The sequence below is a fragment of the Guillardia theta genome (assembly GCF_000315625.1).
Source record: "Guillardia theta CCMP2712 unplaced genomic scaffold GUITHscaffold_176, whole genome shotgun sequence".
In the NCBI taxonomy this organism is placed as follows: Eukaryota; class Cryptophyceae; order Pyrenomonadales; family Geminigeraceae; genus Guillardia; species Guillardia theta.
Window position 1 is genome coordinate 56474 of NW_005434500.1, and position 24646 is coordinate 81119.

The following is a 24646-nucleotide window of genomic DNA, read 5'->3' on the forward strand; positions in this document are numbered from 1 at the left end:
ATTGCAGGTTTCTTCCTCCTGCATGCAGGCATCCCAATGCTCTTCAAACGGACGAAGGAGTTCTTGGAGGACCTAATCAAAGTATATCAGTTGCTGAGCCCTCCTCCTCCCTCCATCATTCCCTTCGTCACTCCCTTCTCTCCCTTCCCCCACTCTCTCTCTCCTCCTCCTCCTTCCCTCAACCCTGACTCTCCCTATCGACCTTCTCGTCCTCCTGATAATACCAGGAGGTTCCTATCGAAGCACTCTAGAACCTCCTCGTTGCGAGTCTTGATCAATTCAACCTCGTTGAATGTCATTGGATATCAGGGGACCGCATGCGTTACAATCTCAGTCATGTCCTTCACGAAGCTCTCGGACTTGATAAGGTCGGATATCTGCATCACTGATCATTCTCCTTAGCATCTCAATCATCTCAATCATCGCCGTCTCCATCTCCATCTCCGTCATCTCCATTTGTCGGCATCATAATATTCATCATGGTAGTTGTCACCTTAGTTGTCTTCTTCTCTAGCATCTCAGCCACTCGCATCATCTCTTTCCTGTCGTCTTTCTTCACACAAGTTTCACTTGCTCCAGCACTACCTCATCTCTCCCGTCTGTATGGCCAGTGCCTGCGCACATGCTCCATAGCGCATTTGGGACAGGACCTCTACCTCTCCGTCTCCTCCGTCTCCTGCTGTACCCACACCGTAAGATCTGAGGTTTAAAGGCGACGTTGTCACCTGCTTGACGAGAGACGGAGAGAACAGGAAACAGCACAAGGAGAAGGAGAGCGAAGAGGTAGCAGGACGAGGACATGCGGGAGGAGGAGGAGGAGGAGCTGGTGGTTTTCACGTCTTGCTTGCCCTTGCCTCGAGCATCTCCATCTCAAAACCGCGATCCGGCTAATCATCCGAAGTAAATTTTCGTAGGACATCGGGTCCTGCCAATAATCTCAGCGCGGGAGGGATTCAGCCGCCTGTGGGGAAGTGGCACAGAAGGTGAGTGTGCCGACAGACGGACGGACGGACAGAACATGGCAGACAGACAAGAAGGAAGGAAAGAAGGAAGGAAGGCAGATAGAGAGACAGAGAGAGACAGAGAGAGAGCTTGTGGGAGTGGAAGGAAAGGAAAGGAGGAGGGAGATTATTCCGACTATCACCGCCCCCCCCCCGTGACATGTGTATCCATGTAATCTTCTCGAGTTTGTAATGGATGTAGTTCGGTACGGTATCGGGAGAGAAAGCAAAGGCCGTCAAGCAAGAATCGGCTCTATCCTTCAGCCTGCACTCCTCCTTCTATCTTCTTCTTCCCTGCGTTCGGGTCTGGTTCTGATTTCCATATCACGACTCCGAGGTGCTGCATGTACAGATGGCTGGGGCCGGCTGTCAGTCAGGAACAAACCATGTCAGGTAGGTTGCTCACAGGAAATGTCTGGCCTCGCACTGGATTGAGAACCCAAAAGATCTCCCTACAAGAACGTGCCATGTTGGTCCGATACGCCTCTCGAGCAGCGTCTTGATGAAACAGGCGATCCTGTCCTCGTCATAGTCGGGCATGTGCCTGAGCAAGCCAGTGAGCGAAGCCGGAAACGCATGCATGAGAGTCTGACATGTCAAGAGCCAAGGCAACGATGTTGGTGATCTTTCTCTGATTCTCCATGGTCATGTAATGATCTCCTCCTCCTGCATTTCAAGCGTCGAAATAGAATCGAGAGGACTCAAGCCCGCACCGTCATCGCTCGGCCCACTTCCTTCGTTCTTAATCACAGCCTTGTAGGTTGGAGTGAAGATTTCAATCTGATCCATGAGCCTTTGCCTGCCAGTACAAGCTGAGAAAACAAAAGCACATCATGCTCGTTTTTATCATAACCTGTCTTCCATCACATATTTCTTTCTTATCGAACCAATCTTCTTTTCATACTTCCAAAATCTGAGACTTGGTCAGTCGTTCCAAGTGCTGAGACCAACTCACTCGATCAGTTCGTTTCCTTCTCCCGTCGGGTTTTTCTCTGTCGTCATTTTGTCGGCGACTGAGCCTCCAGGGAGCTGGCGCGGCGTTGATAAGAGGGGGATCATGCAGGGTTGACGCACACAACCTTCTTCTCAGTGTTTGTCCAGAAGATCGCCTGGAGCCATCTGTCAGCGTCGTGGGGGCAGGTGAGGGCGCAATGACCTTGTGGAGCAGCTGTGCCTTGAGAGATTTGATTCTCCACCTACAAGGAAGGTCAGGGTGATGGCAACCCCCAGCTGCACGTCGAACTGAAAGATGCCATTGGAAGGGTCGTGACAGGGCCCAACCTCGACCATCCTCGCTACTTCATTCATCTGACTCATCGATCAAACAAGGAGAAGCTAAGCTGAGGGCCCACCAACTGCTGCTCTTCGTACTCCAGCGCCTTGCCCTTGGCTTCCTTGGCTGCTATCTGTGACTGTTGCCGCAGCCTCATCCTCTCCCTTTCGTTCAATCAGCTCATGAGGATCTGACACTCAACAGCACCTGTCCGTCAAGCTCATGGGACCATCGGTGTCCTGCTGAGACCAGAGGACGAGCTGGTTCTGAGAGTTCAACGTGTAGGTGGTGGTCCCGATTCCTTCGAAGAACCATCGCTCAAGGTTTGCGTACTGTATCGAGCCCTCAGAGTCTCAGAGAGTTGCAGGGTGTCTGACAACCTGTCCGACTATTCTCCAAGGTTGTTTCAAAACTTTGTGTTCCTCCGACCACAGCTTTCTGTTGGAAGCCTGTGATCGCACGAGAATCAGCTGAGCCATCGACACTGGTTGCAAGATTGCGAGACCTCCTTTTCAAAATCCCAAATAACTTCTGAATTCGATAGCGCCACAATCTATCGGCATCCCAGTTGAATCACGGTTCAATACATCATCATTTGACAAACCTTTTTGGGGCCCTTGTACCAAATGCCATCTTCACCATCTGCCTTTTCAAGCCTTACTTGGATCGTTTCTTCCTAAAAACACCATCAAACGCAACCTAGGTCGAGTCAAGAAGTTCACATACATTTGTTTTTAGATTGTATATATTTTTCCCTTCCTCTTCCTGGCATTGAAATCAAATACGAAGTAGAAACTCTGATGATTGAATCACTTGCTCTCTCGTTTGTTTCAAGTACTGCCAGTATTCTTCTACAAATTCTTTGAACAGCTCGTCTGTGTGGCCATCTCAGACTTTGAGCTCACACATCAAGATCTGTTATACCAAACTTTTGATTGAACCGATTCTGGTGCGCGTATCCAGTGCCCCATTCTTCGTTGTACGTCTCGACATCGGGCTCAGAGGCGTAAGGAGAGGGAGCGTCGGGATTGAAGCCCTCGGGGTCATCTTCTAGATTCTTCCTGGTGCAAGCATCACGGCGTGTCTTCTCTGCTGGTATCACGTCACCTTCCGTTCCAAGACTCGGGACTCCCTTGGATCGCAACTTTATCTTTCTCCAGCGTCATGCTGACGCATAACTGCAGCAGGTCAATCGGAAAGACAACTGAAAGGACTGCATACCAATCGCATCACACCCGTGGTCTCTGTCTGGTCAGCTTCAACAAACCAAGACTGCGAGTCGTCGTCAGGATCAGCGCCAAAGACAAGGATGGACCTGAAATTCTTTAGCGGCCTCCTCCATCTGAGCGCGGGCTTCTGCTTCTGCCTGTACAGTGCATCAAAGTGACGATGATCCTCCGCAAGCCGCAAGGCAAGCAGCTAGGAGAACAAGCTCCTTACCTTGGCTCTTGCCGCTGCTCCACCAAGTAGCTTGAATGAAACGTAAATTGAGCTTCCATTCGACAACGGCGTTTCTTGCAAAATTGTTTTGTTTTCAAGCACCTTTCCTCCATAAAGAAGGTTGAACACATTGTTCTGTATGTTCAAAGATAGCCCTATCTTTTCTCTCAAGTCTATCACCTATACAAACAATTAGAAGAATTCAGTGCAACAACAAATTGTGAAGGTTTATTGCCTTCAAAGCATTGTCAATGACAATCGGGAAAGTGTTGGACATTCCGGATTTGATAAATAACTGCATAGTTTTTCTATGAAATTCCGCAAAGACTACGGCGCCTGCAAAAATAGGATCAAGATTTGACGATCATCGAGCTTTGCAAAAATTGCGTTGAATAAGATGTTTTGGATAAAATCGTTTTGATCAAAAATGTTCACAATGTAACATACAAGGGCTTCCTGCCTGAGATGGTTTGAATCATCTAATGACATTGAACATCGCCGCAGGAACGCCTTCCTACTTCTAATACATCTCAAAGTTGCCCTCAATTTCTGTTATGCTGCGACTTTCCCTTTTACCAGTTCCTTTCTCTCAACTTCCATGCCTTCTCGTGCGAATTCTTTCCTTGGCGAATGATTCCCGGGAGCATTTCCAGCGGAAGTCTTTTTGGCCTGCCAGTTCTTCCTCCTGACACTGCAGGATCCTCCTCTTCACTTGTAATTGATCAGCGTCTCCTCAAGTCCAACTCTCTAGCGGTACTGCGGCTTCTCAGAGAGCTGACGGTGGTACTGCCAAGATGCTTATGGCTCACGGCACATGCAGCGTGAGCCTGTGCCGCATGTGCCATGGCGGCACCGGGGGCATGGGCACGCTGCTTCGGGTATGCCAGGTACTTGCGATGCTACCGCCAGCAAGAGCCACCCGGTCCTACCGTCACCCGGCGGCGCCACCGTAGTCACCCGGGCCCGGCGGACACTCGGACAGCCTCTGAACATGGCCGGCCCGGCAGTGGAACCCCGGGTCCGGTTCGGGCACTGGGCCGCCTTGGGCTCCGCCCAGGATGGGGCCTGCAGTGCCGGGCCCACGCCGGGCCCGGGCGGGCGGCCCCGGTGGTCACGGGTCGTGGGGGGGGGCCCGGGAGGCCGGCGCCGCCCTGGTACGGTCATCCCGGCCCGGTGTTCAGGCCCGCGGCCCCTGCGCCGCGTGCAGCGGGCGCGGCAGTGTATTCAATGTGAAGAGGAGGGGTAATAAGAGAGAGCCTCCGGGAATGTCCACCGCTGAGCCTATGAAAAACGGGGACCACTGAAGGCAGAGTCAGTGGGCACCGGGTGACCGTGGGATCGGACCGGGCCCCGCCCCGCCGGGGCCGCGGCGGCGGCACTGCCGATACCACGGTCACTGACCTGGCCCTCCGCTGAGCTCCGACGAGAGCAAACTGCCGCCGACCGGGTCTCCGAGTCGGCCCGGCTCGCACGCTTGTGTGGGTGGGGGTCAGTGTTGATTCAGACTTTTCCTGATCCTCGGCTCAGGAAGCTCTCCCCCGGGCTCATCTCTACCTACCCGGCGACTGAGTCAGCGAGTCAGCCTGTGCCCCTGCTTCGGAAGACTCAGAGCCACCAGCGGCGCCTGCAGTCTCTCTGATGGAGGCAACCAACATTCACCTTTGCAACCAGTGCCCCATCCACCTCGCACGAGGGGTCGACCGCTTCCTCCATGGACTGCCTTCGGCCAACCTGCCTTCCCACCTGATCGTTGCGCTAGAGCATTGGAACATCACGACCTGTCTCACATGCATGTCAGATGACTCCATCGCAACGACGTGATGGCCCCATCGCTCAGAGGAAAAGCGAAGGCGAGGCGGGCGATGCGATCGCATTTTACTATCAAGTTATGGTTTTCAGTGATAGCCTGTTTTACTCAAAATAATGAATCATGGGTGAATTTGGATTGTGTATTTTGCGAGTAAATTTATCCACTTCCCCCCTTGTACGTGAGCATGACGGCACAGCCTCAGCGCACGCAATGACTGGTTTGCTTCCTTGACATCTTCAGCCGTCTAAGCAATTCCTGGCATCTTCATTCGCGACCCACCACTAACGAACGTACCCTCGATTGAAATCAATACTCACCACCTGGCTATCGCCCGTTCCTCCCCTTTCTTCCACATATACTGCTCTAGCGCCCCGTCATCCTTGACAGGGATAACATCTCATTCTCCGGCGGGACGACAAAAACAATCCTTATCGTCCATGTCCCACCTTCAGGAATCCCCAGAGCCCCAAGAGCAGTCAAAAAATACCAGAGCTTGAGAGGGTGATCCCTTGCCACTGTCAGCTGAAAAAACTGTACGACCTTCTCATCCTGATCTACAATGATTGCGTCGTAGCCACCTTGAAATTCACTGATTGGTTTAAGACACGCCCTCGTGTGGGGAAGAGAGTCCGTGTGTTCTGACGAATCGAAGTTTACAACGAAATTGCATGCTTTTAAAACTTCAGGCTCACTTGACCCGCGGTAAGTTATGCTCAGGTCTCTTCTCACTTCCTCGAAAAAGAGCATCTCCAAAAGATGCCCACATAAGTCTCGCTGGCCACTACAGGACGTCCACATTTTTCTCAATATGTCAACCGCTCCCCGGGACGCCGCAAGATTGCTTGCCACGTACTTGCACAGGAAATCAGGCCACCCTCTCCTGAGTCACTGTAGCAGCAATCAGCCGATTCGTGATATCCGTCGAGGAAACACCTACGTGGCCCCGAAAAAGTTTTTCGTAAGTTTGGAGCACTTTCAAGCGCAAGATCCAAGCACCGAAGGACCTCCGCCGCAGTCATGTCGAACATGTACCGACATGACCCACCTGCTAGGTAATGCTTATGCCTTACTCGCTGTTGTTTCGATTTCGACCCTGTAGTCATCTCGAGACTCAAAATCTCTCCTGTCACATTCATCTCCAAGGAAGGAGCCACCTGATTGTAAAACTCGTCAAACTGCACTGCCTCTAGATATTCATCGATCCTCCATGATGGAACTATGCGCTCCTTCAGCCCCAACTCTCGATCCTGTTCTTCGTAGATCTTTCCTCGAAACGCCGATGCCATTCACCACCACAAGACGTCGATTTTGCCTGTCGGCTTCCCGCCATCCTACACATGCTACCAAAGCTCTCTTGTGAGATTCTTGGTAAGACAAATCCATCGAGTACCAGGAGGCTCTTTTTGCCGTCTGACAACCCTTCAAGCAACAGTGTCATCTGTTTCCCCTCAGACTCCTTTGCGACAGAGCATGTTCTTCTCCTGTTGCCTGAAACCTCCACGACAAAGGTGTTGTATTTGGCCTTCAGCCTGATGCATTTGAAGCTCCACTCATTCCTATCCAGCGTCATACAAAACGAAAGCGTTGTTGTTGTCTTCCCTGTTCCTGGAGAGCCTTGTATCCAGCCAAGAGCACCATGCTCTAGCACTTGCTCTCGCAGGAAACGGAACTGCTTCAGAAAGGCCCTTGTCGGCAGTAGAGAAGAAGATGCTCTCCGCTGTTTACATTTGTGCCCCTTGAGCAAGAGCAATCTAGACGGAAGTATGTGCAAGCCATGCTTGCTTCCGACAAGGGACTCCTCTGACGGGCCCCTCACAGTTTGTGGCTCGCCACACCTGCTATTATTACCTGCTACTGCTACACGGGCCGGCCGCCGGCCCGGAACTAACTACAACTAGGGAACTTTTTTGGCCTGAATGACCAAGTTTGTCAACGACCCGTTAACTTCCTATGGGAAAGGCTGGTGGTGAGCGGCCGCTCTATTTCGGGTGTTCGGCTCGGGGTTGTATACCCAGTAGGGTAGATGATTGGTGAAGCTGGGTGGGTGATAAATTCTTTTTGAAATACCGGGTCTTTTCAAAGGAGCAAGCACTTTTTGGAGAGGGTGGGGCTAATAAAATTGAGTACATTTGGATGGGGTGGGTCATGTTGTGTTGAGGGGTGGGGGTGGCTGTTGTCGATTAGTAAAAGGGATCACCTACGCGAGGATGGCAAAGAGAACAAGTTAGGACGATGGTGGAGGCGAACGCAAGGAGGCGAGCGATGGTGATAGAAATAGACTATGATGGCTTATGCACGAGAAGTTCTTGCTGGTGCTGCAACAATCTTGCAGTAATATTGGTAGACGAGATGGGATGAGAAAGATGGGAACGGGAGTACTGATGTGATTGGGGGAGATATGTCTTGGTTGTGTTCAAGCTGGGATATTTTTTTTGTTTACTAGATTTTGGGAGATACACAGACACATGATATGTGTTGTTATCAGTTCAGATGTATATGTGTCCAAACCAAAAGCGTCGAGAGGAAGCATGAAGCTATGGATTCGTTTTCGAACTTTTTTGTAACTCAAGCATAGAATTGAAATGGATATCTGTATATTTCTCTACACGTTTGTCTTACGTTTTTCATTCAGGTCCTTTTCAGTATGTTTAGTGTGTTGATTGCTGGACTGGATCTTACTGCCAAGGGCCTCCCCAAGTGGATGGAGGTGAAGGATCCTGACCACCTCACAGTGGATGAAAAGAAGCGCATTGTGAGTCTATCTCACGATGATGTGTGAAGACTGAACATATTCGTGGCAGATTCATCATGCTGACAAGCAGGTCGAAGCTGCTCAGGCGGCTTGCATGAAGAACAAGTCTCTGGGTGCCAGGTGTATTTTTTGGGGACAGCACTCCAACAAGGAGCTTGCCATCGCCAAGGCCATCGCCTCGCATTGATCTTGACATCATCATCATGCCTTGGCTGGCACGGACTTGCCGCCTCTTTGTCACCCTTGTGTTCCGACATTTTGTTTCATGTAGAGTTCCAAAAGTTCCTGGGGTTCATCTAGCCTCGGAGCCCAAAAACATTTCATAACTTAAAGACATGTGAATTTATTAAAATAAATCTCAAACCTGATCGATTGAATATTGGTTTGAGTGCATCTTTTGTTGAATGGGTGGCACAATTTTCGTGCTTTCCAAACCTCACTTTCAGTCATAAGTGCGGCCTCGTCGAGAATGTCTGTTTGCGCCTGATGCACCCTATGTAGATTCTGAACTTGTTCATGTACACCGACAACCATTCCAATGAGTTCCTTCGTCGTTGGGGTTGATGGCCACCGTCCCACTGCGGGTTTGCCAGAAACGATAATCCGACAATTACCGTTATGAAGCACGAACTTCATCGTGATGTATGCTGCAAGGTAACTCTCAGCACACTTCTCCTTCCTTCACACAGGCATTTCAGAGGCCGACGGATATGCCACTGTCAGACGAGATGCACTGGAGCCAAAGATTGTTGCAAAATAGGATGTCATCACAATTTGAACACGTTTCCATCTCAACCAGAGGTTCCATTCGTTGTTGTAGCAGCAATCTTGGCCTTCATCATGTTGTTACAAATATCAAATATGGCCTTCCTCGTCTTCTCATCGCAGGCATGTACCTTTGACTTCCTGTTCTCGGTATTCTGGAAAAAAATTGATCCCATCGGAGCACAACCAAGTTTTCAAATTGTGCACCCTCCCTCTCAGTACTACCCATCAGGGAATACTACCCATACAAGGTCATTGATCACCCCCCAAATCTATGTCAAATTTGGGGTAGTAGAACAAGATCACCCCTCTAAACATTACGATATGGACAATAACCCCCCCCCCCCCCCCCCCCCCCCCCGACAATGCGGCACAGCACGCCTTGTGAGGTAGGGGAGGTAGGGGAAGAGCAATCGAAGTCATGGCGTCTTGTGCGACAAAGAGGATGCGAGGAGAGAAAAGGAGACCACACCACAAGCCGGTAGAGACCGACACGTAGCGATAAGAATCTCAAAAGTTGAAATTCAGTGGAGAATCTCAGCACGGAGAAAGCAGAAGTAGACGAGAGCAGGCGAGATCAGAATCAGAGGCGAAGCCGAAGGAGTATCAGTTGTGATAACAATGGTTAGATGTTCAGGATCGGTTCAGCGATATGCCTTTGCTTTCTCAAACATTTTCTGTTCAGGTTTGACTGCCAGAGAGCGTGGAAGCATGAAGATGATGACTGCATGACTCTGTTGTGTCCTGCCAGGAGATTTTTGTGCGTGCTGAATGTGATGAATTAAGAGCAATGAGCCAGAAGGGAAGTGGAAAAACAAAGAAGAAGGCTGATACGGGGTGTTGGAACCGCATCGGCGAGGAGAAGGTGAAGAACAAAAGAGCAAGTGCCATTCAGAAGCAGCTTGACCTGCTGGCTGGAGGAATCAAAGACAAGTCGTGGAGTCCCAAGAGAAAGACTATCGAGACGAACGAGTACAAGCAAAAGCACAAGAGCGTCAAGAAAAAGATCGAATGGCAGAGTGAAAAGCGCCAGGGGGGGGAGAAACACTCCATCCTTGTTCCTCAGTGTCACGTCGAGGATGCCAGTCGTGCCGCACCTCAAAGAGATGAAAGTAAAGCAGCTGGGCATGTGCTAGAAGCGGATCATGCCGACGATGTTCGTAATCGTTGCCCTGAAAGTTCTCACGATGAAGTCTACGATGCGTCGGAGGATAGCTCCAAGACTCTCCCCTTCTCCTCCAGACATCTTCTTGGCAATTCCTGGCGTGAATCAGAGAGTGCGAGGATAATGATGAGAGACGCTCTTGCCTCTCAATCTCTCTCCGCCGCCACCCACGGCTCTCGATGGATGGCAGAAACGTGAGATCATCGAAGCGCTTGCTTGCTTGTGACATCCCTTTGCTACAGGGAGTTCAGAGCCTCTCCCTGGAGTGTCTCCCCCCCCTCTGGTCTTCCCTGCGGTCTGTTTCCTCACCTCTCTTCTCTCACGAATTGTGCAGACCCGAGGGTCGTCGCCATCCTTGCGGAAGGGCAAAGCACGCCACGCCGAAGCGAGCGCGACGAGGATGCGGATCCCTACAACGATGTAGAAAAGTTCTGGGAGCAGAGACAAGCAGCGCTTAAAGCGCTAGACGACCATGTAAAGGAGGAGGATGGAAATGTGAGCGAGGGAGCATGGCAGTGCAAGGGGAGCAGGAGGAGCAAGGGGAGAGATGGTCTGAGGTAATGATTTTTTGACAGGTGAAGCATCGCATGAAGCATGTAGGCAAGACGGCATGCTGGTTGAGCTACGTTGACTCCCTCAGAGATGTTCGCGAGCAGGTGACAAAGTAGTTGAGCTTCTTCGGCAGCCTGATGCTTGCAGACCGATGCTGCTATCCAAACTTCTCCCAGCGCTGTCAACCACCAAAAAGTTTCCATGTGATGCACCCTTGCTCGATTTCTCTGAGCTTATCCAATGTTCCAGAGATCGTGCAGAAGATGAGGACGGCGACTGTTTGGCCGGAGACGAAATGATCCAGATACCAGAAGATACGCAAGACGGAGAGAATCTAAGATTGAAAATTCGCCTGAGTCACGAGATGATCGAGGTGAAGGAGCTCCGCAACCCTTGTGCTTTCCCTCTGATCTTCTTGTCTCAGGAGCTACAACAATCGAACTCGGAGCTTGAGAGTGCGTTGCAGCTCGCGCTGAATGCAGTTCAGGTTGATAATTCTGCGATTTGTTGAAAGATCAGAGGATGGTTGAGGAGGTGTCGATGAAGTTTTCACGTGTTTAGACGACAACCTTGATTGCCAATGACAAGCTTGCAGTCTGAAGAACTACTGAAACACACCGTGGAACTTCTGCAGCACAAAATAACAGCGATGATGGTAAGCGGCGACATCTAGGATACCTAAGATCTTACCTACTGTCAAGGACGAGAACAACCAAAAAGATAAGTTGATCAAGGATCGTGAACAAAGCTTGCACGAATTGCGAGAGGTAAGATCTCAGTTGTGAGGCCTTAAGTGCGTTGATTATCTTTTGACAAGGAACAGGCCAGACAAATTGGGCGCGTACGAGAGGAGCTTGCAGGATACAAGTCATCCTCGTCTTGTTGTGATGATTTTTGTGAGGATGGTGGTTTGCAGGTCTGAGATGGCAAGTATGACGAGCAAGGCGAACGCATGTTGCCTCGCCTTGCGAGAAGACGTTTGCGATGCTTGTGATTGTTATTTCTCTCATCTCTCGTCAGGTGCGACAAGTTTTGGAGGAGGGCCAAAGACTCGAACAGGAGATTGAACTGTGCATGAAAGACGTCAAGGTCTCCCTTCCCCTCCTTCCTCACTTTGTCTCTCCAGTCCTGACCTGCGCAGCTTCTTTTCACTTTCTCTGCTGATCACCTTTCCCTTGCAGGAGGTGCATCACAAGGAGATGGTGTTTGGCTTGCAGTTCATCCTCGAGCACATCGCCGACAGGATGCAAACCTTCATGTCCTGCATGTCTGTCGACGAACCACCGGCCCTGTCACTGGTTCCCTTCCGTCCCCTGATTGTGCTACTTTCGTTCGCGTGTTCGTGGAGCGGGAGGAGAGACAGACAGACACACACACACACACACACACACACACACACACACACACACACATACACACACACACACACACACACACACTCAGAAGCCCAAAGACTGGGGGAATGTGGGGCCGGAGGAGAGGATGGCAGGGACAAGAGTGGAGAATCACCCTGCTGTGTGACTTTCCTTCCCCCTTCAGTCCATTTCCCTCCCTCCACCCTTCTGCTCTTGTCCCTGTTGTGCTCCACAACCTTCTTGGAACTGATGAGCGTCAGGTCGCGGCATCGCCCATGTCGATGTCGTCGTATCAAGGAAAGGTCTTCAAGACTTGCGTCATGGAGGCCTGCCGGTCTCTCCTCATCCTTGTCCTCTATGCCCTCCCTCTCATGCTCGCAACCAGTGTGTTTGATCGTAACTATTCTCTCATCACCGGGAGGCTCCGCGAAATGCAGCTGGTGACTGGAGGAATAAGACACACGGGATAACCTCCTATGCAGGCGGCATCGAGGGAGTACCAACGGCAGATCAACTTGATGAAGCAGGTCGCACTCCTCTCCTCCCCTCCCCTCCCCTCTCCTTCCCTCCCCTCCCCTCTCCTCGTGTCCTGATGCTTTGCAAGCTCTTCAATCCTCTTTTTTTCATTCTTCACTGCCTGACTGAACGGCAGAACCATGCAAAGGATAGAGCAGAGAAGCTTCGCGACAAGGAAAGGGAGATGAAAGAGAGGTGGTCGACCTTGCTGTGCTCCTCCTCGCCTTGATCTGCTCTTGCTTGTGCACCCTTCAGAGAGGAGAAGCTCCAAAGTCAAGTCGAACAACTGCAGCAAGAGCTCGTGATCGCACAGGTGGACCTGACCCTCAACCATCTCCCGTCTCCTCACTTGCCTAGCAGTCGAGGACGAATGAAGACTTGAGAAGAGGTCTGCACGCGCGTTTGCTGCCTGTTCGCTCACACCTATCTAGCGCATGCGGTCGCAGAGAAGAAGCGACAGGCAGCGCAAGAGGAGGGTGTCAACCTGGCCATCCAGGTCAATTTTCTTTCCCTGCCGTCTTGAGCCCTCCTGCTCCTGTTTCGTCCCCTTCTTTCGCCTCACAGATGGAATATGGCCACAGAACCAAAAATTAAGAGAGCGGCACGAGGAGGCCATGGCGCAAGAGCTGAGAAGACACGAAGTGATGGAGTTCTTGAGAGATTGAGGGGCTTAACAACGGTGCAGGCCGAGCTAGACGTTCAGCGGAGCAGCTACGAGAAGGGGATGCAGCAGTTGAAGCAAGCGTGGCAGGCAAGGGGAAGGCGTCGAAGACGCTTGCAGTTACAAGTGGACAGGAGGAAATTGCACGGCTGCATGACGCTCACCGGCATCAGCTTGAAGCTAGCCAGCAGGAGAGGAGGAAGGTAGCACGGGAGAGCGGTAGGGGGGCGGGAGACGTGAAGTGGGTGATGGGCAGGATGAGAAGAAGTTGCGGGTTGAAGTTGACAGGCTAAGGGAGAAACTCGCTCGGATGGAGGAGGTAGGGAGTGAGCTGGGCGATGGGCAGGCTCACGTCCACATGCAGGAGCGAGAAGAAGAAATCTCTGCGATCCGCAAGTCACATTTAGAGGAGATGCAAGCCCTGCTGGTCCCCTGCTGCTTCTGCCGGCAAGTCAAAGTGACGCGAGTGACAGGGGAGAATCAGCGACATGTCGGAGGAAGTGAAGCAGCTGAGAGGAGCAAGAAGCTGTTTCATGCCCCCCCAGGAAGCAACCAACGCTAGCTCCCCTCCCCCCTGTGACGAGAGCACACCTCTCGACCCTCCTCGCCCTCATCAACCCTCTCCAGCTCCAACTCTCAGCAGGTGACTACGTCACGACCTCTACATGTCGTGACGCTTATCAGGGACAGAGGCGAGTCGAATGCATATTATCCTCTGTCATCTGCGAGGAGCGGAAACATCAATCTTGCAGCTATTCGTCAACAGCATGAGCAGATATCGTAAGTCTCCTTCATGCTTGCTGCCTTGCTAAGATTGATGCAGAGAACAACTTCTACAAGCTCAACAGAGGAGGGAGAGTTATGCGAGAGAGCTTGCAGGTCTACAAGGACCTTCTTTCTTTCTCCTCTTACCAATTTTCAGGTCCATGCAGGAGATCTCCGAGCCCTCAACCTGGCAGGCAGGCATGTTCCACTACAATAGTGCTTCCCCTTTCCGGATTGCCTCACTCTCCTCTGCTCTCCCCTCCCCTCCCCTCCTGTCCTCTCCTTCTTCATTCCATCTCCTGCTTGTCATCATCTCGTACACATCTTCCCTAAGTGGAGAGGTTTGCGTAATCAGTAGTGACTGTGGTCCAGGTCAACGCGAGCATGGAGCTTGAGAGATATCTTTCCGGACACACCAGCAGAGAGTAGGTCGACGAGGTCTAATTAAAATGTTCAACATGAAAACAACCCTGTGTTCGCAAATTGTCTGCGTTGGATATATATATTGAGGAACTCCTGCTGTCATCGCCCTCGTAGCAAAGTGGTTAATGCGTTCGCCTTGTAAGCGAAAGGTCGCCAGTTCGACTCTGGTCGTGGGCAATGGATTCTTTGTAGAATCCACCATGAGAATTCTTTTTGACCGCGAGTGCCGGAGGTTTCAATGCCTCCTTGAGTGAGGGGGTGAAGCTAGTAAGCAGAACTTGCTGCCGTAAGGGTCTCGCCGAGGTGAGCTCAGTATAAGGAGACAACATACCACCACCCTACCATATGATTTTCCCCTGACACTCGGAGATTCACTGGGGTCCGCTAGAGCCGCATACCATACTGCACGCCATGCGCCGCTGCATATCCTCAGGAGGTCATGAGGAATCCGAGCGCAGAGGGGTGGATCGAGTGAGCCTCGCGGCACCTTCACCGTTTCCTTTCATATCCTCATGTCCATATCTTTGATCTCTTCCTTTCTTTTGTATACGACTCCGGTCCTGACAGTCAGTGCAATTCTTTTCCACGATGTCCCTGGTGGACTGAGCTTGTCATTGTCCAACATCGGCCCCTCGATTGGAATGACTGCTGGAGACTCCATATTGCCAGTGAAGCTTGGTAAAAGTGAATTCCTACGCTTTTCAATGGTTCAACATATCCAGTCTAGGGTATTAGTGCAAACCGCGACAACACTGTAACTCACGCATGCTGCTTCAGGTCATGTGCTTGAGGGGCGGTGAAGGAGACGAAAATAAGATGAATGATGATGACGGAATCATCCATCCTCCCCAAGTATGCGTGATTACAAACTCTGGAAAGAATTATTCTTTCGCCGATGGAAAGATTTTCATTTCAAAATCTTTGAGGGAGAAAGCTGGTGTGAAATCGTTGTTTGTAAGTAATGTTTTATGAGGTCCAAACAACTAAGTAGATGTTCGACAGACAGGTGACATCGTGAAAGTGAAAGCAAAGGAGCTTGTTAAGGAAAACAAATGGATTGCAACTCATATCCGCCTTGTACAAAGGAACAACACGAAATTCCTGGAGAACAGAACTAAATCCGAAGAAGCGAGTGCGCAGCCGAGCAAAAAAGAGAAGAAAGCAGCCAAATCGAAGGAAATCCCTGCAGATGGAGATTCAGCAAAGGTTGCCAAAAAGAGTTCTGCAACGAAAGCTTCCAAGGCTACAAAAGAATCATCTGAAAAATCGTCGAAGGCAACCAAAAAATCCTCGAAACAATCTGAAAAGAAGGAAGCTGAAAAGATGTCAGATGACCAAGGTTCTCCTGATGAAGAAAAGGTATTCATCACTGCTTTCGCTGACTGATTTGTTGACAAGAACTGCAGGCCAAGAGCAAAAAGAAGAAGAGCGCCAAGTCTTCTTGAATTGGCATGATGAAATGTGATTCAATCAAAGATTCAACATTTGTTCGATAATTGTTCGATGCCCGATTTTGCAAAATAAGTGTGTGAAAACCAAGCTGCTTCTTGTTTTGTGTAATGTTGCTGCAAGCGAGTAAAGGTATCACAAGATCCGATGCACAACAGCACCAACTAAGGAAGACTTTTCGAAGCTAATATCTAAGGCAGTTTCTCTTGCCATCGCTCTATTTTGCGACTTGCTTTTCCGTCTCCAACCAAGCAAAAACACTCTTGCAATGACGGGTGACTCCAAACCATCTATACCAGCCCCAGAGAGGTTGCGCGCCAGAAATGCTCAATACCTCCTTGATTCTGATAGTCTGCGTTGATAAATTCTTTGTTGCTTGGATTTTTTGTTCTATGTCTCCTTTGAGCCTTTCTATTTGGAGTCAATTTGAAAGTTTCAGTGGCGAGAGAAGATTGCGACATGTCGGGTTGTAACCTCCGTTTATTCCATCATTGTCGAATCAAAATTTTACAACTATCTTTGTATATTGTGTAAGTTATGAGTATTATGTAGCTCTTTTGATACTGTCTGATGAAACTGAAAATGACATGAGATGTCATTTCTCAGGGTTTCTGCCCAGCGTCAATCAATGTGTGAACATACACAAGTATCGATCTGCACTGGTTATATTTGTAGAGGAAGAAACAAGAAGGAAGCAGAGAACTTCGGAATAAATCATGATGATGAGGTACAACATGTGCATAACTTGCTAGCATAGAAGCGATGCTCAAAGTTAGCTTAAAAATCAGTACGAGGACCATCAGGAGAGTCGAGGAACTTACTAACTGATACCTTTACTTAACTGCGCGCAGGCCCTGATCGGGAGAGTCGGACCATTCAATTCCCCCGGGCCCGCGACTCGTGACAGGGGATAGAAGTGACGGGATTGTCCTGAGCGCAGTGAAGTGATGTGTATCATGTGAATCATGTGCCGCCGGGTAACTCCGGGTACCGGGTCCGATCAGTCAGTGCGGCTGCCGCGTGACTCAGCCGCGTGCTCAGCGGCGGTCCCCGGCGCGGATCAGTCGTACGCCGGTCACCAGTCACTGACTGTGGCTCAGCAAGTTTGCCTCACTGACTGAGTGACAGCACTGAAGTTGTCTGTCACAGTTGTTTACTGCGGTTATCTTCGTCTGAGACTGCAACTTTAAAATCGACTCCCGGACCTTGAAAGCCAACATTTAAGCTCAAGCTTTCTACTGCTTGCTCTCACTCCCTGCCTTCAGCTCAAGGTCGGTCTGGTCAGCCTTGTTGACTTGCGTGTCCTCCTGTTGTTGAACATCGCCTCCAACAGTGTTTGCATCTACATCACAGTTAGAAAGATTCCTTGACAGATTTGAACAAGCACCAAGATCCGTTTTCTTGGCGTCAGTGTCCGCCTTGGCGTAGTTCTCACTATTGTCTTGGTCCTGGTCCTGGTCCTGGTCCTGGTCCTGGTCCTGGTCCTGGTCCTGGTCCTGGTCCTGGTCCTGGTCCTGGTCCTGGTCGTCGTCGTCGTCGTCGTCGTCGTCGTCGTCGTCGTCGTCGTCGTCGTCGTCGTCGTCCTCATCCTCGTCGTCGTCGTCCTCATCCTCGTCGTCGTCGTCCTCATCCTCATCATCCTCATCATCGTCGAAGGAAAACTCCGAAGGCAAGGAGTCCTCGTCTGATTCTTGTTCAGATTCATTAACTTCGCCCTCATCAGCATCGGCATCATTCTGCTTTTCGCTCTCGAGAGAAATCTCATCGGCTTTTTCGTCAATCAAACTCGTACTTGCCTCAACTTTCGTGGGATTTGCATTTCCACTCGCCTCACTCTCGGGCAAGTCACCACAAGGTTTTTCTTGGGATTCTTCGTCAGGATTGTTTCCAACATCTTGCAGCGGCTGTCCTTCCTCGGCGATCGATGGTTTCTCTTCCATGGTCGTGTTTGCGTTGGGAAGAGCCTTCGCTGCTTCTTCCTCTTTCTTCTTCTGTATTGCATCAAGCTTGTGCCTCAAAGCCTGCGCTTTCCTGTCTGCTTCGTTCATCGCAAGCTCTCCCGCAGACAGAGCAGGTTCAGTCTCCTCCATTGTCGATGCTTCTAAGTTTTCCTTTGTGATCTGGACATAAACCACCGTTCGATTCGACCGTCTTCTCCTTGTGGCTTTTGCCGATTCGACTTGCGCAACTGATGAGTCTGCAGGCGTTGTGGCGACTTCATTCATCGCCCTTGCCTTCTTGCCTTTTTTCTTTTTCGTTATATCATCCTTGTCTGCTTTCTGTTCAGCATTCTTACCTGAAGAGTTCTTAAGGTCTTTCTCCTTCTTCGACTTTTGCGAAGCTTTCTTTGCCTTCTTTTCTTGCTTGCTTGCCTTTGAATCACTTTCTTGTCTGGTGACAACTTCGGTATCATCAGCAGCACGTTTCTTGTCCTTTCGAGCAGTTCTCGAAGGCTTAGCTTCGGCAGGCTTGTCCTGGGGTTTAGGCTTCTTCTTGGACTTGAGCTTCTTGGACTTTTCCTGGGGCTCCTCCTGTTTGGGCTCCTCCTGGGGCTCCTCCTGGGGCTTGTCTTGTGGCTTGTCTTGGGGCTTATCCTGGGGCTTGTCTTGGGGCTTGTCCTGGGGCTTGTCCTGGGGCTTGTCCTGGGGCTTGTCCTGGGGCTTGTCCTGGGGCTTGTCCTGGGGCTTGTCCTGGGGCTTGTCTTGGGGCTTGTCCTGGGGCTTGTCCTGGGGCTTGTCCTGGGGCTTGTCCTGGGGCTTGTCCTGGGGCTTGTCCTGGGGCTTGTCCTGGGGCTTGTCCTGAGGCTTGTCCTGGGGCTTGTCCTGGGGCTTGTCCTGGGGCTTGTCCTGGGGCTTGTCCTGGGGCTTGTCTTGGGGCTTGTCCTGGGGCTTGGGCTCGGCTTCTTTCTTCTGCACTTGGTGTTCTTCAGTGACGCAGTTCTGCTCAGACGAGGAAGAAAGTTTCCGCATCTGCTCTTGGGCGTGTTGCTCGACTTGTTTCAGTTTCTCTTCGAGTTTTTGAAAGGATGGCCTCTTGCTGGTCGATGATTGCCAACAATCCTGCATGATGACATAGATGATGCCAGGGCATTGACTTGGCTGTGGAAGGATGTTGCCATTGATGATCATGCTGGGTATGTCAGCTGACGTGCCTGAGTATGGCAGCTCGCCATATGACCACATCTCCCACATGGTAACGCCAAATGCCCACACGTCTGATTTCTCACTGAAGAGTCTTTTCGAGATCATCTCCGGAGCCATCCATACGTTCCATTCCTGGTTGGAACCGAAGTCATCAGACGCGTCTTCCATATCCGACTCCACTGCCATGTTTGACAAGTCAGCCACCTTGACCAGAACTTGGCTGGGGTCCTGAAGATCGAATTGAAACACAAAAACATTCCGTGCCGATAGGTTGCGATGAACGAGTCCGCGCCTGGCTATGAAAGCCATGGCTTGGCTTACTTGCTTTGCTGCTGAGACCAAAACAAGATCATCCACCTTGTAGCCCTCCAGTGATATTTTCAACAGAAGGCCTCTCAGGGATCCTCTTTGGGCAAATTCCATGACCATACACAGCTCTCCATTTTCGTCAATGGTCATGCCGTAGAATTCGAGAACGTTGGGATGTTTTCCGAGCTCCGAGTACATGGGAACCTCATTGTGTAATGAATGTTGTGTTGACTTTTCGCTCCGATGTTTCACGATTGCAGCAACAACCGCTCTATCGTCTTTGTACTGCGCTCGTCGTACGGTTTTGAACTTTCCTTCTTCAAAATAAGACCTATCGATTTCAAACATATCGAAAGGGAGCCGATCGATATTTCTGTCGTCACTAGGCTCAGTATCGACCTTGATGAAGGCTTGTTTCGGTTTGTTGGGCGCTGCTTTCGCTGTTTTCGAGCTCACCTTGTAATCAATTCTAGCTTCTTCATCTGCATTCTTTTGCGTCACCACCTTCCCTTTCAGATGCTCGTCCATCACTTTTCCTGTCGCTGTTTGCTTAGCCTTCTTGGCAAAATAGCAGGCTGGAAAAATTGCACAAAGAGAAAGCAGGCCGAGCAGAGTGTTTGCAGTAGAGCCTGAAACATCGTCTATCGATAGTTCCGTCGAATCACATGAGGTAGCCCCTTCCAGCGAGCTATTTGCACAAGTCTGGCAGTGAGTCGAACCATACCAAGTAGAGTAAGTGCCATTTCCGCACACGCTGCAGTTTGTTGAGGATGTGTTTGGTGAATATTGTCCTGGAGGACAATATTCGCACGGAGCTGTGCCGTTGGAATATTTACCTGCAGCACAGGGTGTGCAGCTGGTGGACCCGATGCTCCACGAGTTTCCAGGAGGGCAGCTGCAAGTCAACGGTTTAAGATTTGAGAAACTGGCTGATGAGCATCCTTGACAGCTAGAGCTCCCTGCTAGCGACCAAGTGCCATAATCGCAGGCCAGGCATCCGGTTCCCTCATATGGCCAGAATGTGCCAGCTGGGCAGGTCAGGCACACAGTAGCTCCCGATGAGGAGTACCTGCCTGCGCCGCAACTTTCACAAGTTGTCGACCAACTGGGCAGGTACTGGCCTCCAGGGCATGACTCACATCGCGACCAAGACCAATCAGGCTTCTTGCCAGGAGGACAAGACATACACGACGAAGATCCGCCACGTGAGTAGGAGCCTGTTGCACAAGTCTTGCAACTTGATTGTCCACTCGTGGAATATGTCCCTGCACTGCACGAGGAGCAGAAACTCTGCCCTGAAAATCTTGAGAAGTTCCCGGCGTTACACGGAAGGCATGTCGATCCCAGCAGATAATTCCCTGCAGAACATTGCGACGTGCTGCAGGTATCCCAAGGGGTTTGCAAAAGAATTCTGCTGTTTGTATAACTTACATCATACTCTCCATTTGCAGTGTACAGTGCTGAATGAGCAAGATCAACTCTACCTCCAGCAACGGGAGGGTTCAAAGGATCCTTGACGACGCCCCTCCAATAGTTGCTCGTATAGAACATATTTCCATTTTCCACAACAATTCCGAGGGTTGACCAAGTATGGTCTGCGATGACTTGGAGAGTATCTGCTGTCTCAGGCGCAATGTACCACAAGGAAGGAAGGCTCAAAGTTCCATTCTGTTGGGTGATAAGGTCTCCATCTGCAGATGCTTCCAAATCCAAAGTTTGGTACCAGTACTCGTTGTAAAGGACAGAACCTTGGCAATAGTCCGATGCTGAATACCTTCTCTGACCTGTCAACGAAACTATTGTTTCAGGACCAAAGGAAGGATTCCGGTAAACAGCTTGAATGGATTGATGAGAGATTTTCTCGTTGGCTGCAGTGCTCATGCCCATACTGGCAAGAAATGGAGCAGTCATCTGCAACGCTAACAGCGCAACAAAGAAACTATCCTTGGTCATTTGATAGCTGTGATAGCGCAATCAGGGACGAAATGTAAAGAGGGAGGCGCCGGAAGGGTGAAGACGAGGAGGGACGAGGAGAGGGCAGGGACGAGGAGGGACGAGGAGAGGGCAGGGACGAGGAGGGACGAGGAGAGGGCAGGGACGAGGAGGGTGCAGGGGAGGGCAGGGACGAGGAGGGACGAGGAGAGGGCAGGGACGAGGAGGGTGCAGGAGAGGGCAGGGACGAGGAGGGACGAGGAGAGGGCAGGGACGAGGAGGGACGAGGAGAGGGCAGGGACGAGGAGGGACGAGGAGAGGGCAGGGACGAGGAGGGACGAGGAGAGGGCAGGGACGAGGAGGGACGAGGAGAGGGCAGGGACGAGGAGGGTGCAGGAGGTGTGACCTGTTGCTTCGCAGGAGGGACGGTGGTAAGGAAACCAGAGGGGAGGAAGCAAGAAAGAGTTCAACGAGGGGGCCTAGGAGGTCCTAGGGCTGATAAGACTTCACCAGGACTCACCTATTGACACAAAATGTGCCCATGGCCCCAACTGAAACCCAGGGCGGTGCCTCCTAAGGAATTCCTAGGACCCATTTCGTAGTTCTTGTCCTAACCCCTTCTATGTCACCCATTTCATGACACGCCGGCACCATTTTTAATCGGATCATTTTAGCACAGTCCGGGACCGGGGCCCCTAGTATTTTATTGAGGCGGGTTTGTAGGCTTTATCCTCCCCCTCCTTTGTTTGCTCCGGTTTGCCCTTCTTTTTCAGTCAATAAAAAATCTATTTGACTCGCTGTGACCCCAAGTCGCTGTCTAGTCCGGCTAGTTTCTAGTTAGTGACAGCCTGCCGCGGGGGCTTCAAGTGAGCCAGGCTTGCACCGCTCGAAGCTCCGGGCCTTTGGAAGCGCCTGCACATCAGAATGAAAGTGAAGGGATCAATGAGTTAGAAGGAAATCAATGGGAATTGAAGCTCACCTGGACAGCATTCGTAGCTGGCGACGAGATGATCTCGAGCAATCTCCATCAGCTTCACCTGCATAATTTTAGACGAACAGGAGCATTGCTGTGGCTCCTGCACGTTCGAATCGTCGCTCTTTCCCTTTCCCTTGTTATGGATCGCCTGGGATTGAGATGCCTATCAGCAGCCGGCTACCTGCAATCGCGTTGCTCACCGTTGTGCAGAGGATCATACCGAGAGCGGCTCTTGAATTGTCCATACTGAGAGAGCTTTACCGGAAAGGATGATGCCAAAATAGAATTACCTTTTGAGTTCCAAAGACTGCGCATAATAACTGCGAGCAAGATGGTGTTCCTCTAGAGTGTAAAGCACTTCGGCTAGCTTGAGGTGCGACAAGTAGGACATCTGTCAATACATCCCCTCGTCAGTTTGTTATTTCATCGCATCAATAACTCACTGGCGCAAGGATAAGAACCTCTTCTAGTGCCTTTCTGGCATTCTCCTGCATGTGAACTTCAGATCGATCGCTTTTCCATGATCAAGGCACGGGGTTGACCAGCTGCTGCATTTCAAGATAGACGTCGGCAAGCTCCTGTACCAAGGTTACAGGAGGCCATCTAACGAACAAGCCATGAAACATGTTGCACCTTCCAGGCTTCAGCGTCAGTTGGATACATTTCTAGATACGCATTGAGCTGCCTGAAAAAATTGTGAACCAAGGAAAAATATCAATAAGACAAACCCGATCGCCAACGCGATGGCTTCGGCAGTTCCTTGTCCACGGTGAAGTGCAATCTGCGGAGTAGACTTATATGAAGATAGCCCAGATGAAGACTACCTTCCGCTTCCTCGCGAATACGTTGAAAGGATCTTCATCAAGCTTTGCGAGGTGTAAGCACAAACAACATTAAGCTCATGACATAAAGCTAGTACGATTTCTGTGTAAATTTCCATTGCCCTTCCTGTTGAATCCAATCATTTGAACCAAAAAAAGTGATCGCAATCAATTGAAAAAATCTGAGAAATCCTAATCACAAGCAAACAAAACAGCACTGACAGCATCAAAACACCAGATGCAAACAGACCTGCCAACTTAGAGGATTGTTCTGATGTCAATCCGCTGTGATGTGCCTGTGCCTAAGAAAAAATGTAAAGGCTTTGAAAATGAAGCCTCTTTTCAGAGAACGACTTATGGAATTCAAAATATTGTTCTTGCAAGAAGTTCGCTTTTGAAATTAAAACAGTACATACCTCGAAGATCATTCCTTCCAGTGCACGCACACGCAGACTGGTGGGAAATCTTTGTTCCAGAAGCTGAAATAGGGCTTGTAAGTGAATGAGACGAAAGGCAGACAACTACTTCGAATTGTTTCCTTGCAATTTCGAATTTATGTCTATGAATGATCAGTCAGCCCCTTCTTTCGGTTTAGTTGAAATACTGACAGGTCCAGAGCAGCCATAAAAACTTGCTCTCGTATTTCCCATTGACTATTGCCCAAACTTGCTCGTTGTCTTTCAGAACGGTCAGCTCAAGGTCATTAGGCAAGGAATGTACAACTTTTCAAGCATAGCAAGCCCTTGGGGCAGCACAAGATCAGGGCGACGCATCCGCTTCAACCGAGCTTCTTCGACTGAGGTGACCAAGTTATCCAAACAAATCACTCAATACACCGTTTTTTACAAGTCAAACATAGAAAGCAATATGTTGATGGATGGACAATGCTGTACATCGTGATGTTTTTCAAGAGTACAAGGGAAATATGTTTGCCTTGGCCCCTTCCTCTGCTTTTACTTCCCTTTCACTGAATGGCTCCTGCCGCGATCATAATTTCTCGCTGTCTCTTTCTTAGTGAGAACTACCTATGGTCGCGTATGGCAATAAGGGAGCAAACTGAAATGGATGGAGCATAACACAAAAGTTTTTACACGTGCGTGAGTTCTCTTCGGAGGAAATCAGAGTCCGAAGATCCGAGTGAGAGAGTTGTGAGAACAAATTTGAAATCAAATGACGACAAGGAGTGGAATACGGTGAAATAATATGTGATGTGATCACTGTTCTTTCATCAAGAAAACTATCTCTTGCTGTGCGTTCTGATCTCCTTGCTTTTCATTTTCTCTATTCCAACCCTATCACTATCTTATGCGATTCTGGTTATCATCGCTCGTTCTGTTTAGTTTTCATCTTCTTGATCATCGTCATCACGCCGCTCTCATCTCATCATCCCCATTCTCTCACTCCTTGCCTGTGAGGTCGGCGTCTGCCATCCCGAGTGCTTCTCTCGTTTTTGACCCTACCCCCTCGTTCATCACCATATCTAGGACCGGTGGATGCGTAATTATGACCCCACCCCCCGTCGATGTCTCGCAGTGCCT

General features: G+C 50.3%; 7 protein-coding genes and 1 non-coding gene across 8 annotated transcripts; 4 read left to right on the forward strand and 4 right to left on the reverse strand.

Annotated features, from left to right (window-relative positions):
• Positions 1 to 1254: 1254 nt before the first annotated feature.
• Positions 1255 to 4576, reverse strand: GUITHDRAFT_120283 (hypothetical protein; the record flags this gene model as incomplete). Its single annotated transcript, XM_005820462.1, has 22 exons — positions 1255 to 1357; positions 1408 to 1545; positions 1595 to 1667; positions 1715 to 1800; positions 1855 to 1914; positions 1957 to 2030; positions 2081 to 2110; positions 2158 to 2197; positions 2245 to 2309; positions 2354 to 2438; positions 2482 to 2606; positions 2655 to 2723; positions 2780 to 2827; positions 2879 to 2950; positions 3088 to 3149; positions 3199 to 3335; positions 3382 to 3452; positions 3496 to 3546; positions 3590 to 3640; positions 3817 to 3894; positions 4291 to 4405; positions 4524 to 4576. 22 exons carry the CDS (start codon positions 4574 to 4576, stop codon positions 1255 to 1257), a joined length of 1686 nt encoding a protein of 561 aa, XP_005820519.1.
• A 3431-nt stretch (positions 4577 to 8007) lies between these two features.
• On the forward strand, positions 8008 to 8555 carry GUITHDRAFT_156010 (hypothetical protein). Its single transcript, XM_005820463.1, is given in 3 exon segments — positions 8008 to 8276; positions 8326 to 8488; positions 8508 to 8555. The coding sequence occupies 2 exon segments, from the start codon at positions 8169 to 8171 to the stop codon at positions 8461 to 8463; spliced, it is 246 nt and encodes an 81-aa protein (XP_005820520.1). The 5' UTR covers positions 8008 to 8168; the 3' UTR covers positions 8464 to 8488; positions 8508 to 8555.
• A 1276-nt stretch (positions 8556 to 9831) lies between these two features.
• On the forward strand, positions 9832 to 14484 carry GUITHDRAFT_147854 (hypothetical protein; the record flags this gene model as incomplete). The annotated part of the gene is made up of 22 exons (XM_005820464.1): positions 9832 to 10400; positions 10449 to 10501; positions 10541 to 10701; positions 10782 to 10862; positions 10892 to 11131; positions 11183 to 11245; positions 11354 to 11413; positions 11460 to 11525; positions 11582 to 11674; positions 11779 to 11847; positions 11940 to 12056; positions 12374 to 12553; positions 12596 to 12640; positions 12766 to 12824; positions 12885 to 12942; positions 12990 to 13017; positions 13061 to 13125; positions 13315 to 13493; positions 13836 to 13933; positions 14114 to 14169; positions 14213 to 14257; positions 14428 to 14484. The coding sequence occupies 22 exons, from the start codon at positions 9832 to 9834 to the stop codon at positions 14482 to 14484; spliced, it is 2442 nt and encodes an 813-aa protein (XP_005820521.1).
• Positions 14485 to 14582: 98 nt separating this feature from the next.
• GUITHDRAFT_t111 lies at positions 14583 to 14655 on the forward strand. The gene has a single exon. It is a non-coding gene; the product is annotated as a tRNA-Thr (tRNA).
• Positions 14656 to 15182: 527 nt separating this feature from the next.
• Positions 15183 to 15923, forward strand: GUITHDRAFT_120286 (hypothetical protein; the record flags this gene model as incomplete). The annotated part of the gene is made up of 4 exons (XM_005820465.1): positions 15183 to 15206; positions 15256 to 15432; positions 15481 to 15837; positions 15885 to 15923. 4 exons carry the CDS (start codon positions 15183 to 15185, stop codon positions 15921 to 15923), a joined length of 597 nt encoding a protein of 198 aa, XP_005820522.1.
• Positions 15924 to 18917: 2994 nt separating this feature from the next.
• Positions 18918 to 19727, reverse strand: GUITHDRAFT_81295 (hypothetical protein; the record flags this gene model as incomplete). Its single annotated transcript, XM_005820466.1, has 1 exon — positions 18918 to 19727. A coding segment is annotated over one exon (810 nt), but the record flags the coding sequence as incomplete, so codon positions are not given.
• A 348-nt stretch (positions 19728 to 20075) lies between these two features.
• Positions 20076 to 20714, reverse strand: GUITHDRAFT_59635 (hypothetical protein; the record flags this gene model as incomplete). Its single annotated transcript, XM_005820467.1, has 1 exon — positions 20076 to 20714. A coding segment is annotated over one exon (639 nt), but the record flags the coding sequence as incomplete, so codon positions are not given.
• Positions 20715 to 22173: 1459 nt separating this feature from the next.
• GUITHDRAFT_166438 (hypothetical protein) lies at positions 22174 to 24554 on the reverse strand (the record flags this gene model as incomplete). The annotated part of the gene is made up of 14 exons (XM_005820468.1): positions 24517 to 24554; positions 23832 to 23904; positions 23717 to 23785; positions 23634 to 23667; positions 23525 to 23587; positions 23359 to 23410; positions 23112 to 23235; positions 22921 to 22972; positions 22830 to 22865; positions 22731 to 22775; positions 22578 to 22678; positions 22488 to 22542; positions 22291 to 22348; positions 22174 to 22223 (listed from the first exon to the last, which is right to left on the reverse strand). The coding sequence occupies exons 1-14, from the start codon at positions 24536 to 24538 to the stop codon at positions 22174 to 22176; spliced, it is 834 nt and encodes a 277-aa protein (XP_005820525.1). The 5' UTR covers positions 24539 to 24554.
• Between the last annotated feature and the right edge of the window lie 92 nt (positions 24555 to 24646).

Excerpts from the sequence above, each read along its gene's own strand:
- GUITHDRAFT_156010 (XM_005820463.1), top strand. The coding sequence starts at position 8,169 with ATGTTTAGTGTGTTGATTGCTGGACTGGATCTTACTGCCAAGGGCCTC. Across the intron at positions 8,277-8,325 it reads TGGATGAAAAGAAGCGCATT|ATTCATCATGCTGACAAGCA; the intron begins GTGAGTCTATCT and ends TATTCGTGGCAG.